The sequence below is a fragment of the Euprymna scolopes genome, chromosome 2, assembly GCF_053919585.1.
Source record: "Euprymna scolopes isolate OS-2025 chromosome 2, ASM5391958v1, whole genome shotgun sequence".
Taxonomy (NCBI): domain Eukaryota; kingdom Metazoa; phylum Mollusca; class Cephalopoda; order Sepiida; family Sepiolidae; genus Euprymna; species Euprymna scolopes.
The window spans coordinates 17,911,547-17,924,571 of record NC_136483.1 but is presented as its reverse complement, the minus strand read 5'-3'; the positions used below and the strand labels follow the sequence as shown (position 1 = coordinate 17,924,571).

General features: G+C 34.7%; 1 protein-coding gene across 19 annotated transcripts in view; it reads right to left on the bottom strand.

Annotated features, from left to right (window-relative positions):
- The window catches only part of LOC145289209 (talin-1-like), a 617,531-nt gene that overhangs the window by 117,905 nt on the left and 486,601 nt on the right, over positions 1-13,025 (bottom strand). For all 19 annotated transcript variants that reach the window (XM_080136391.1, XM_080136396.1, XM_080136401.1 and 16 more), the window contains 3 exons: positions 4,730-4,849; positions 2,438-2,775; positions 823-916 (listed from right to left, as the gene is read on the bottom strand). In XM_080136391.1, the coding sequence (XP_079992517.1) occupies positions 823-916; positions 2,438-2,775; positions 4,730-4,849 (552 nt within the window). The remainder of the gene's footprint in view (positions 1-822; positions 917-2,437; positions 2,776-4,729; positions 4,850-13,025) is intronic.

Sequence of the window (13,025 nt, the reverse complement as noted above, 5' to 3'; positions counted from 1 at the left end):
TAAATTCTTTTTTTTTCTATCAAGTTAGAAAAATAATTTATACATGCATGTAAGCTTTTAATTAGATGTTTGTGACTGACTGGAGTTGATAAGTGATTTTTATGTAATCATGATATCATAAGGATACCCCTCTAAATCCACTAATTCATTCTTACTTGAAGAGGGATAGATCTAAATCAGAAATAGCCAAAGACGACGTCTAAAAATAAAAGTACACAACTGGATTATTCCCCTTTTGTACTAGATGTTTCATTGAACTAAAAATAAAACCAAAGTCTCTGCTGTGTTCAAAAGTGGGTTACTTATACATACTAAAACACAAAATTAAATATTGATGGTTGTTTGTTAGTGTTATGTTCATGTTTTGGTCAATGTAACCTCCAACATTCTTCAGGTGTGTTTTATATATAGTTCTAAACTCGAGTCCAGCAAGATACACCTGAAGAGGGCTGGAGGTTACATCAAATGAATCGTTGTGAAAATAAAACTCAAGTTGAGAACAGCAATCAATCCTCATCTTAAAAAAATTAGAAACATATTTTGATCTCGATTTAAAAAAATATATAATGCATTTGAAACAGAATTGTTATTGGAAAAAAAATGGCATTAATTACTTTTTAATTATGGAACCAAAAATTATAATAAAATGTTTGAGTTTAATGCAATGTAAACTTATTAGAATAAATAATTCCCAAAACTGTTCAGTTCTTTTTTTATACATAAAACGTTTTACACCATTTTACATGAAGGTGTATTCAAATCAACTGGTTTGATACTCATAATATATATATGATTTTTTTAAAGTCTGATTTTCTTGCTCACCTGTATTTGCCGAAGAGCATTGTCACACTCCTTTTGACCAGGAGCTGATACAGTGCAGATGTTAATCAGTTGATTGATGCTGTCAGTTACTCCTCTGCAGAAAAAACAATGACCAATCAACCAATGATCAGGAATTTTGTATTCATTTTTAAAGAACTTTTTTCCAAACAAAAACAAATTTCACTAAAAATATTTTAGATAAATTTCTTATAAGTATAAACTTTAATCACTTCCCTCATCAAATTTCAATGAATATGGGAAATAATTAAAACAAGGCTAAAAGGGTTGAATTAGATTTTATTATTGTTAAAATATAGTCATGATTTGAAGTGTAATACTACTATTAAATTAAGAGATAAAAACAAAAACGAATAAATGAATTCAATAGCCAATGTTAAAATGCTAACAATAAGTTAAAAATTAAGAAAAATATAATTTAAAAAGTCATTATATAGTATCAAATATAAAAAATTATTGGAAAAATTTTAAACTTTAAAACAAAGGAAAAAGTTCAAATCAAGGGGAAAAAACATTCACTGTATGGCAAGTTTCATGAATATAAAAGTTAAAAAGAAAATATAGTGCAACACTTAATAGCAAACTATTTTTTTTAATGATTTTTCTTTTGCATTTGTGCAATTTATGGACTGTGTTGAAATAACATTTAGAAATCCACTGTTAAAATGGGGAAGAAGAAGTTTTGTTCATTATTCTGTACTTTCACTTAACAATTTGATAAGATTCAGTTTTTACAATATCTTTAAACTTGAAAATTCTCTTAAAAAAATTGCACTGTTCATAAACTGCAAAGTACCTTTTTTACCTACTCCTTTTCAACCATGTGTGGGTTGGAGATATTGACTTTAACCAAGTAAAAAAAAAAATCAAATTATTCATTGTGTATTTCTATTGCACTTGCCAACTGTTGACTGCTCCAATTCCAGTTTACGTAAGTATTAGAATATGCAAACGAAACAACTGATTTAGCATGGTCTGTATTCTGTATAATCACTGGTTTCCCTTCCTTCACAATTTGATCTGTTAGTCATTTGTCATCACCTGGTGGATAGCACCAGCCCTACCTATTAAAAAAATCATAGTAGATATTAGATTTATAAATCCTCTCAAATCATTCCAGATTGTTCTACTAACCACATAACCAAGTGCATATAAATGCGCGTTAAAAGATATTCTAGAGTGAATTCTCCACCACAGTTGTCTCAGAAGATGTCTTCTTTGTAACTGATTTTCTAAACTTCACTCACAAAAAATTAATCACAATAACACCCACATCGAAATTACCTAATAATTTTATAACTCTAGACAATACAAAAACAATGAATTATTACATATTACAAAAGTTTATAATGAAATACGTTTTGAAGTATAAAAATAACCTTATTTTAACAGAGTGATCAAACCTTTTTGAAAATTAAAAATAAAATTTAACATAGGTTTTAATGCATTTTTTCAGTATAAGATGCTTTATATTCAAGACAAAAATGCATTTCCATATAATACCCAAAAACAGTTTCAAAAGAACCCACAAAAAAATAAATAAATAAATAATAAAAAAAAGCAACCCTTTCAAAACTAATTTTAAATCTGAACTTACCTGGCAGCCTGTGTAAGTAAATTCTTTGCATTAGGAGCATTAGGATCTGCTGACACAGACTTAGCCACAACAAGTAACTTGCTTGACACAGTGGACACACTCTTCAAACCTCCAATAATTTGAGTCTGAGTATCTGTATCCTTTGTGACTCCAGCCATGACCAGACCACTGTCTACAAAACTTTTGTAGGCATAGCCATAGCGGTTAGATGATGCTGCCAACTGTTGGGGTGTTCCCCGAGATGAAGTCACAATGTCGCTGGCAGCTTGGTTCAAATTAACAGCAGCACTATTCATATCAGCCTGAGCCTCTTGGTAAGTTGCATTTGTTTGTGGAATCTGAGAAAACAAAAATTATACATAGCTCAGCATTTTTTTTTCTTTTTACAATTGTTATTTTGACAAAATTAGACAATTTAGGAAAAGATCACATGAAAATGGTTTTCATTTTCTTTCTACTTTTTGGTTAGTAATTGACATTCTTCGACCATGTTGGCATGATTTATTGAATAATTACATACCCTGCAATCATACGAGGAGCGTGCAATAAGTAATGCCCCTGACCCACTTCCAGTTGTCTGACCTAGCTGAAATTTTGCATGTGCAATGATTTCTATCTCTACAGGTTATGTGGCAAATTACAGCTCTGAACTAATTGTGGTTTCTGTTTTACAGGTGTTTGAACTGAGTCAGGTGTGAAATAGAGCCTGTTGAATGTCAAGCAGTGATCCAGTTTTTGTATTTGAAAGGACGCACACCACAGGAGACTTTTGATGAAATGAAAGAAACTTATGGTGATAATGCCCCATCATATGACCTTGTAAAACGCTGGCATCGTGAATTCAAACATGGCCGGAAGTCTGTGGAAACAGCTCCCAGACCTGGTCGTCCCCCTTCTGCCATTGATAAGGCATCTGTCCATCAAGTTGAGGCTGCCATTTTGGAAGATCGGCGCATTATTATTCGCCAAATAGCCCAAGATGTCAAGATTAGTACAGGGTCTGTGGAAATTATCATTCATGACCATTTGCATATGCATAAGGTGTCTGCCAGATGGATTCCCAGGTTGCTCACACCATTCCAGAAGCGAGAACGCGTCGAGTGTTCAAGGATGAATTTGGAGATGTGCTAAGAAGATGAGTCAAAGTTTTTCAAAAGACTGATTACACAGGATCAAACCTGGGTCGATCACTATGATCCAGAGACCAAAGCCCAGTCAATACAGTGGATGCACTTGGACTTGGAAGGTGGTGACCTTCAAAGAAGGCAAGGGTGCAGCCCTCCGCTGGCAAGGTCATGCTCACAGTCTTCTGGGACCAGGACGGAGTAGTGATGCCAGATTTCCTGGCAAAGGGTACCACAATTACAGGAGCCTATTATGCTTCACTTTTGAGGAAATTAAGGGAATCTATCAAAATCAAGAGGTGGGGCAAGATCAGCTAAGGTACCCTCCTCCTGCAGGACAATGCTCTGGTCCACAACTTGCATGTCGCCAGATCAGAAGCACGGGAGTGTGGTTATGAAATCCTCCCCCATCCTCCCTACTCTCCTGACCTTGCACCCTCTGATTTTCACCCCTTCCCAGCCATGAAGTTGTTTTTGAAAGGAAAGCGTTTCCCAGATGATGCAGCTGTGATTTCTGAAGTCACAGCGTGGTTGGAGGACCAACCTGGGGTGTTCTACAAAAACGGTCTCCAGAGCTGCATCAAACAATGGGAGAAATGCATAACTCTGGATGGTTCCTATGTAGAGAAAGACTGCGCCAAGTTTCATTGCTCTACTGCTATGGGAAGTGGGTCAGGGGCATTACTTATTGCACGCCCCTCGTAAGTACCATCTTAAAATTTCCATTTTTAAGAAATGCTGTTTTCATTAAATATCCAATCAAAATATAAAGTGAATCTTGTAAAGTGTATATTATTTAAAAAAGTAATGGGGTGTGCAGAACATGTAATCAATGAAATTGATTGGAATTTTTTTAATATATAAAAGAAACTGAAAATTTCCATAATTCACCAGGTTGGTAGAATCAAATATTGTCCGACATTTATGAAAAACTGAAATGCATGTAATGATACACATTTTATATTATATATACGAATATGAATTATAGATTTCTAAGTTGAGTTGATAAGTGTATTATGTAATATGTTATAATGTAAAAAAAATATATCTGAAAATCAAAGAGCTAAATGAAATTGACTGATATATACAATAAATTTAAGGAAAAATAAGTTTTGTTGTCATTTAAAGCAGTACAACAAGTTATTGAGACATGAATTTAATATTTTACCTGAGAAGTGGACAAAGCTTGACTGGATTGAGTAATTCCTCGGATTGCATTATCAACATCACGCTGGCCTGGCAAACAGTTCAGGCAATTATTCAATGCATTCGATACACTTTTGGCAACCTGCAGGGGAAATTCAATACACAAATTAGTAATGATAAAAGCAAAAAAAAAATAAATAAATAAATAAATAAATTCACAACAGTGAATTAAGAGCCAGATTAATAGGAACATCCCAAGTGCAGAGTTGTACAGCAAGATACTTGTTCACATTACATTGTTTGTTTGTTTGTTTGTTTGTTCTGTTTTACGGCATATCAACCACTTTGGGGTCATTTAATGCCGAAAGGTTCGTTATGTTGTGTTAAATATTGGTTTGTTCTTCTTAAGGTTTTTCTTTTTTTTTTGGGGGGGGGGGGGTCTTTCCTTATATTTTTGAGTATATTTTAGTTTCTTTCAGAAAATTGATAATTTTTTGGGGATCAATCTTGTTTAATATTGTTTTCAGATTTTTTTCTTGGTAATACTTTGTTCGGATTTGTTCAAGGTCAATGCAGTTTGTCAGTATATGGTGTATTGTGTAGGGTTCTTGACACGTTATACAGTTTGGTGTCTCCTCCCCTTTTAGTAGATGTGAGTGGGTGATGTGAGTGTGACCTATTCGCAGTCTGGTCATTACTACCTCTTCCTTTCTTGTTAACTTTTTGGTGTTTCTCGTTCCAATATTTGGTGTTATTTGGAATAGTTTGTTTTTGGTGCATGAGCTCCAGTTTTCTTGCCATTTTCTCTTCAAAAATGTGTTTATTTTAGTCTTTAGGTCTGTATAGGGGATTTTTCCACTTATGTGGTTTTGTTGCAGAGTTTCCTTTGCTGCCTTATCTGCTTGTTCATTCATGTATATGCCGATATGGCTTGGTATCCAGCAAAAGATAATGTTTTTTTTCATGGTTATGGCATCTATTTTGTTTAGCAATTTTGTAATAAGTGGGTTTGTCATTTTTTTTTCTTTTAGAGATATGAGTATTGAAAGTGAGTCAGTAAATATGATATATTTTTGATGGTCATCATTGGTTATTATATTCAGTGCCGAATCTATGGCTGTTGCTTCTGCGCTGAAAATAGAAGATTCGTTTGGGAGCCTTTTCTTTAGTTTTATTTTTTTGTGGATGGCTGCGCATCCTACTTTATCTCCATCTTTTGATCCGTCAGTGTAAATTTGTGTATATTCTTTGTATGTATTCTGGATGATAAGTAGTTCTTCATGGAAGGTTGATGGGTGGGTTTTCGTTTTGGGATATTTATTTAATTTTAATATTATGTGTGGTTGTTTGATCATCCAGGGTGGAGTTTTTGATTTGTTATATTTATGTATTTTTGTAATGTCCATTTGGGCTTCTGTGAGAAGGTTTTTTATCCGGAGGCTGTAGGGCTTGATGATATTTTCTTTCTTGTTGAAGAGATGTGTGTATTGTGGGTGGAGGGTACATTGGTATGCAGGATTTGTTGGACACGATACCAGCTTTAGGTAATATTGTAGCGCTAACTTCTGTCGTCTTAGAATCAGTGGAGGCTCATGGGCCTCTATATAGAGGCTTTCTACTGGAGAGGTTCTAAATGCTCCCAAGGCTAATCTTAATCCTTGATGATGGATTGTATTTAGTTCTTTTATGTAGGACTTCCTTGCTGCTCCATAGATGAAGCATCCATAGTCCATTTTAGATCTGATTAGAGTTTGGTATAATTTCAATAATGTGACTTTGTCTGCACCCCAATCGGTGTGTGCTAGGACTTTGATCAATTGCATTGTCTTTTGGCATTTTGCTTTTAAATATTTTATATGCGGTATAAAGTTCAATTTTTTATCGAATATAATACCTAAATATTTATGTTGGTCGGTGAGTGGGATGTTCTTGTTATCCAGTTTCAGGTTGGGGTCGTGGTGGAATTTTCGTAATTTGCAAAAGTGGATGCATTTAGTTTTTTCCTCTGAGAATGTAAATCCATTTTCTATGGCCCATTTGTTTATTTTATTCAGACAGAGTTGTAGTTTGCGTTCGGCTGTTTGTATATATTTAGATTGGTAGTATATAAGTAGGTCGTCCACGTATAGGGCGTTTTCAATTCCTGGGTCTATGTTTTTTATGATATTGTTTATTTTAATGTTGAAGAGGGTGACAGACAGGATACTGCCTTGGGGGACCCCCATTTCTTGATCTTTTTGGACTGAATAAGTGTTGTCCATCCGTACTTGGAAGTTTCTATTTGTTAAGAAATTTCTGATAATTTCTGGCATTCTACCCCTAAGTCCTAGTTCATACAGGTCTTTTTGGATTCCGTATTTCCAAGCGGTGTCATACGCCTTTTGCATGTCAAAAAAAATTGCTATTAGATGTTCTTTTTTTGCAAATGCTTCTCTTATGCGTGTTTCCAGTTTTATTAAGTGATCGGTGGGGCTTCTATTTTTCCTGAAACCCGACTGGCTTTCTGTAATTAGATTTTTGCTTTCCAAGTACCAATTTAACCTTTCGTTAATCATTCTCTCAAAAGTTTTGCACAAACAACTAGTTAGTGCAATGGGTCGGTAGTTTGTTGGGTTTGTATGGTCTTTTTTTGGTTTGGGTATTGGGATTACTGTTGCCTGCTTCCAGTTTTTTGGAATGTTGTTAGTTATCCATATCTCATTGTAAATTTGTAATAAGTAGTCCAGTGATGGTTTTGGTAGTTTTTTGAGGAATTGATAATGGATCTCGTCGGGGCCGACTGCTGTATCGGGAGATTTGTTTATTGCCTCCTCTAGTTCTGCACTGTTGAATAATTGATTGTAGTTTTCTTCATTTTTTGATTTGAAGTTTATTTTTATTTTTTCTTCATTTTTCTTTATAGCTTGGAATTTTTTATTTTGGTTTTTTGATGATGAGTTCATTGAGAATTGTTCTGCTAATTTATTTGCGATATTTTGTTTGTCGGTAATCTTTGTGTTGTCGCATATAAGGTGTTTAATAGGGTTCTTTGTATTTTTTCCTGCTATTTTTCTGACCATCTCCCATACTTTTTTGGGTTTTGTGTTTTGATTAATTTTTGTTACATAGTCTTTCCACGAGTTCCGTTTTGATTCTTTGATAGTTTTCCGTGCTTTGGCTTTGCTGTTTTTATAGGTGTCCAAATTTTCTTTCGTTGGACTGTTTTTGAATTTCCTTAGGTTTGCACGTCTGGCTCTTATAGCTTCTTTGCATTCTTTATTGTACCAGGGTTTGTTATATTTTGTAGTAGTGGAACTTTTTGGTATGTTCTCCTCGGCTATTGTGAGTAGGGTGTTGCTGAAATATGTGATGTGTTCTAAGTCAGGATTCGCTTCAGGTATTAATCTGTATTGACATGTATTTTGGAAATTTTCCCAATTTGCCTTTTGTAAATTCCAGCGGGGTGTTTTGTCTTCTGGCTTGGGATTCTCGTTTTCTATTATGATTGGGAAGTGGTCACTTCCGCATGTATCCTTATGTGTTCTCCAGCTATAATCCATGTATATAGTTGGGTCACATAGTGTTATATCGATTGCTGATAGGGTTCCCGTTGGTGGGTGCATATATGTATTCTCTTTGTTGTTGAGTAGGCATAGATCATTTTGGTTAATTATTTTTTCTATGGTTTGGCCTCTTTTGTTGTTTTTTTTACTGCCCCACCATATATTGTGACTATTGAAGTCTCCCAACAGTAGAAAAGGTTTAGGTAGTTGTTTGATTATATTGTTTAATTCTGTTTCGTTTATTGTTTCATTTGGTGGTATATAGAGTGAGCATAGGGTTACTGTTTTGTGTAGTGTTGCAGTTATTGCAACAGCTTGCATATTTGTTTTTAAGTTCACTTTGCTGTGTGGAATGTTTTCGTTTATCAGTATTGATGATCCACCGGTGGCTTTGCATGATAATTTGTTTATGTGGTTGTATATTGAGTAGTGTTTTATGTTAATTTTGTCATTTTCTTTTAAGTGTGTTTCCTGTAGGCAAATTATTGCAGGACATAAGGATTTGATAAGTATTTGCATTTCTTCGATATTAATTTTTAATCCTCTTATGTTCCACTGTAGGATTTTGTTAGTCATGGTTTATATTTTCTTTTGGTTTTGGACTGTTGGTGTTTATGTCTACGTCCATAGTTTCGATGTTAGTTTGGGTGTTTCTTTTGGAAGTGGATGGTCTGTTTCTTGTTTCTGGTGAGAGGCTTTTTTTGGGTTTTGGTCTGGGACTTTTAGATTTACTTTGTCTTGACTGTCTTTTTTGGCTACCAGTTTCAACTAGTTCAAATTTGTTTTCATTTTCAATTAATACTAATTCTGTTTTTTGTTTGTCATTTTGTTTTTGGGGGGTAGTTTTTTTGTTGTTCTGTTCTATTTCCATTTTTTCTGTTGTTGTGTGTTTATTTTTAACATCTGTTTTTGTCCTTGTTAGTGACTTGGATCTTTCACGTTTTGATAATTGAGGAGGTTTCATTTCTTTAGAGATTGATTCCTCAATATTGATGGAAGTTTTTCTGATTTCCTTTGTTTCGTTTTCTTTTATACTGGGTTGTTCGTTTCTGACTTTTATTTGGCTGTTAGAATTTATTTTCAGTTCTGATAAAAAAGATTTTAATTCTTCAAGTATGTTCTTTAGTTCTTTTGCTAGGTTTGCAATTTCTGGAGCAAGGTTTAGTTCATTGTAGTTGTACATTTTGTTTGCTTGTTGGGTTATTGTGGCATATGAGTTTTTGGTGCGATTTGTGACTTCTTTGCGGGCTTCTTGGAAGGTTATATTTTTTTGATATTTGATTGTTATTATTTCCTTCTCTTGCTTATATATTTTGCACTGTTTTGAGTGAGAGGGGTGCTCTTCTTGACAGTTTGTGCATTTGGTTTTATTTGGACAGTCTTCTTCATCGTGGTCTGGGTTTTTTTCACTGCAGTTTCCACATGTGAAGAATCTTAGACATTGGTCTTTATTATGTCCAAACTTTTGGCAGTTGTAGCATTGTAAAGGTTTTGGAATGTATTGTTCTATTTTCGTTCTTTCATAACCTATATTGATGGTCTCTGGTATTTGAGGATAATTGAATGTTAATATATAAGTGTTTGTATATATTACCTCTCCTTTTTTTTTAAATGTGATTCTTTTTACATCTGTGACCCCTTGGTTTTTTAGTTCTGTTTTGATTTCTTCTGTTGTGCAGACGGAGATTTCCTGGTTTTTTATGACTCCTTTGGAGTAGTTTAGTGTTTGGTGTGGATAAGCTTTGATGTTTGTTTCATGCAATTTTTGTAGTTGAAGTAGAGTTTTGGCCTGTTTTTTATTTTGTACTTCTACCAATATGGTACCATTCCTTAATTTTTTGACATTTTTAGGTGTTATTTTGCTTGATATTACCTTTTGGATAATGAAGGGTGACATTTTAGTTAACGGTATATTAGACGTTGCTTCTAGCACGATGAATCTTGGAAAGTTTGTATCTTCATTGTCGCTGTCAGAGTCTATTTCTGTGTGTGGTCTCTTGGATTTTTTGGCATTCATAATAATTTTTGAAAAATTCATCAGCCATGCTCCCCACCCTCCTCGGAGCCCCTTATGGGGAAGAACTATGAGGGGGTAAATCCCATTCGCCTCGGTTCTCCAGGGCTACATAGCTGGTATACTCAAACATGGGGAGGTTTCCAAGCATTCACAATATATGGTTATGCCCACCCAAGTATGGGATTTCCCTGTATTTTTATTATTCCTGATGGTTACCTTTTTCTCAGCTTGATTGACCCTTCAGCCATCGCTTATTAACTCAGTTTATTGTTTATGTTGAGTGTTAGTGTGTTTTTGTTTGGATTGTCTGAATTAGTGCTTGTCATGACCAACCGATTGATTGGATCGGGCCTATCCAACCTCCCGTCTAGCCTAGTAAGGGCCAAAGTGGTGTGTTGTAGTATCATGTTATTATTTCCTAGGCATGTTCCACTCAACCACCAGGATCCCGTTCTTAATGCATTACGGGTTGCCACCAACGGTCAACTGGTGGTCCCATTGAAGGATTTTTACCCTCTGCAGGGGGGCAGTTGGTATGTTCTATCGCCCTACCAACTAGGCAAAAAAAAAAAAAAAAAAAAAAAAAAAAAAAAAAGGGGTGAGGAGGTGAAGGAAAAAGAAAACGAGGGAGGGGAAGGGGAGGAGAATGTTGTTTTTGTTTTTGTTTTCGCAGAACATGACTAAGTTTTGCAAAAGGGAATAAAAAAACAAAGACATCTATGTAGGTGCGTTTCATCTCAGGAAGTCAGTAGACAGCCTGATCTGGTAGCACCAGCACATTACATTGAAATTCCTGCATGTTAGTACAGTTGGGGAAATAAGGAGCAGAGAGAATTTCAAAGGCAAGCAATTTGAGGAAAAAAACTGTTAGAATAGAAAGTTTTTACAGTAATGGGGGCATATTTTGCAGCTTATTGTGAGTATTTTTTATTGAGGAAGCATTTTAAATGGAGCACATTCCGTTGAAGTACTTTTAAAACAAGTCCAAAACTGCAACATGGATGGGACAGAGGACTCAAGTTTAATTTTTTTTAACATATAAATTTATGATTATAAAAAAAAGAACATAGTCTGTCATAGAAAATTTTTTAAATTTAATCCATGATTTTTTTTTTTTTTTTGTTAAAAATAAAAAGTTTAAAAATTTAACTTATGCAATACAAAATTAATTAAAAAATTTATGTAAACTAATTTTTTTTTTTAAAAAAGCGAAAACAAGGCTTATTGCTACTTAGACATAAGGAACGGTTTTTGGAATTGTGTCTAACAGGTGTCATGAGGAGTTCAGTAATGAGATTTCTGTTCACATTGCATTTAAACTTGTGCATGTCAATACAGTAAGGAAACAGAGGGAATTCCAAAATCTAGCAATTCAAGGGAAGAAACTAATGAGTAGAAGGCTTTCCAGCATATAGGGACCTCAACAGTGAAGGGCTGGAATTTTGCTGCCTGTCAGGTTGGTTGAGAATAGGTACGTTTCCTTTTACTCCGATGTGGCTCGGAATTCAGCATATGATTATTGTTTTGTGTTTAGATAACGAGTTGATTCTGTTTAGTAGTTTGATGATTTGAGGTTTTTGAGTTTTTCGTTATTTAATAATGTTAGAACAGTGAATCTGAAAATATTAGGAATTTCTTTTTTTTTCTAAGATATTGAGAGCAAGGTCGATGATACATACTTTAGCAGTAAAAATGGAACTTTCTGCTGGAAAGGTCTTTTTTATAGTTGTTCTATTTAAAATGGCAGTGCATGCCACTCTACTGTGGTCTTTGGAGCCATCAGTAAAAATTTGTAGATGGTCAGGGTATTTCAGAACAATATCACCGTTTTTTTTCATGATAAGTAATGGGGTGTTTTTTTTTTTTTTTCTTTTTTCGCTTTTGGGAGTTGGTTTGATTTTAGAATCACTTTGGGCTTTTGGAAAATCCAAGGTGGAGTTTCAGGTAGGATGTGTTCCTGGATATTTTTAGCAGGCATTTCTGATTCCTGTAGTATTGATTCCATTCAAAGATGAAAGGGTTTTATAGTTTTTCTTTTTGCTTAAAATGACTCATTATATCTTGGATTGAATGTAATTTCGTATGCTGAATTATTTGGGTGTGCCATTAATTTAGCGTAATATTGAGCATCCAGTTTGTGATTCCTTATATTTAAAAGAATTTTATTAATCTCTGCATGAAAACTCAACTGGAGACCTTCTAAAAGCACCAAGTGCTAATCTCAGGCCTTCATGGCAGATTGGATCTATAATCTTTAGGTAGCCTCTCGTCTAGCCAAAGTAAGGACCAAAGTGGTGGGTTAGGGAAGTTGAGGTGCTTAAACCTGATCTCCAAGTCCTTCAACCATCAGGATTCTGTCCTAAGGCATCACGATGGCCCCATTGAGAGACTCTCTGCAGGGAGGGAGAGGGAGACAGTCAGTGTATTCTACAGCTCTGCTGACAGTGCGATGTAGAGGTATAGGATTGTCTCGGCCGTCAGTAATATTCTAGCATGGTAGAGGGAGCATACCTTCTTTGCAGCAGCCTTGGCAGCATCTTTAATTTATTTTTAAATAATTGCCAATTCTGAACTATAGAAACCTATGATTTAGAAAGTGCTAACAAAGAAATAGAAATGAAAAGATATAAATAGGGAGAGAGATATTTGCTGTTTGTGTTAAACAACTTACAAACCACTGTAATGTCATTTCAGATCAAACAGGGTCTTTTTAGAGAAAAGAGAAAAAAGGAGAGAGAGAGAGAGAGAGAGAGAGAGAG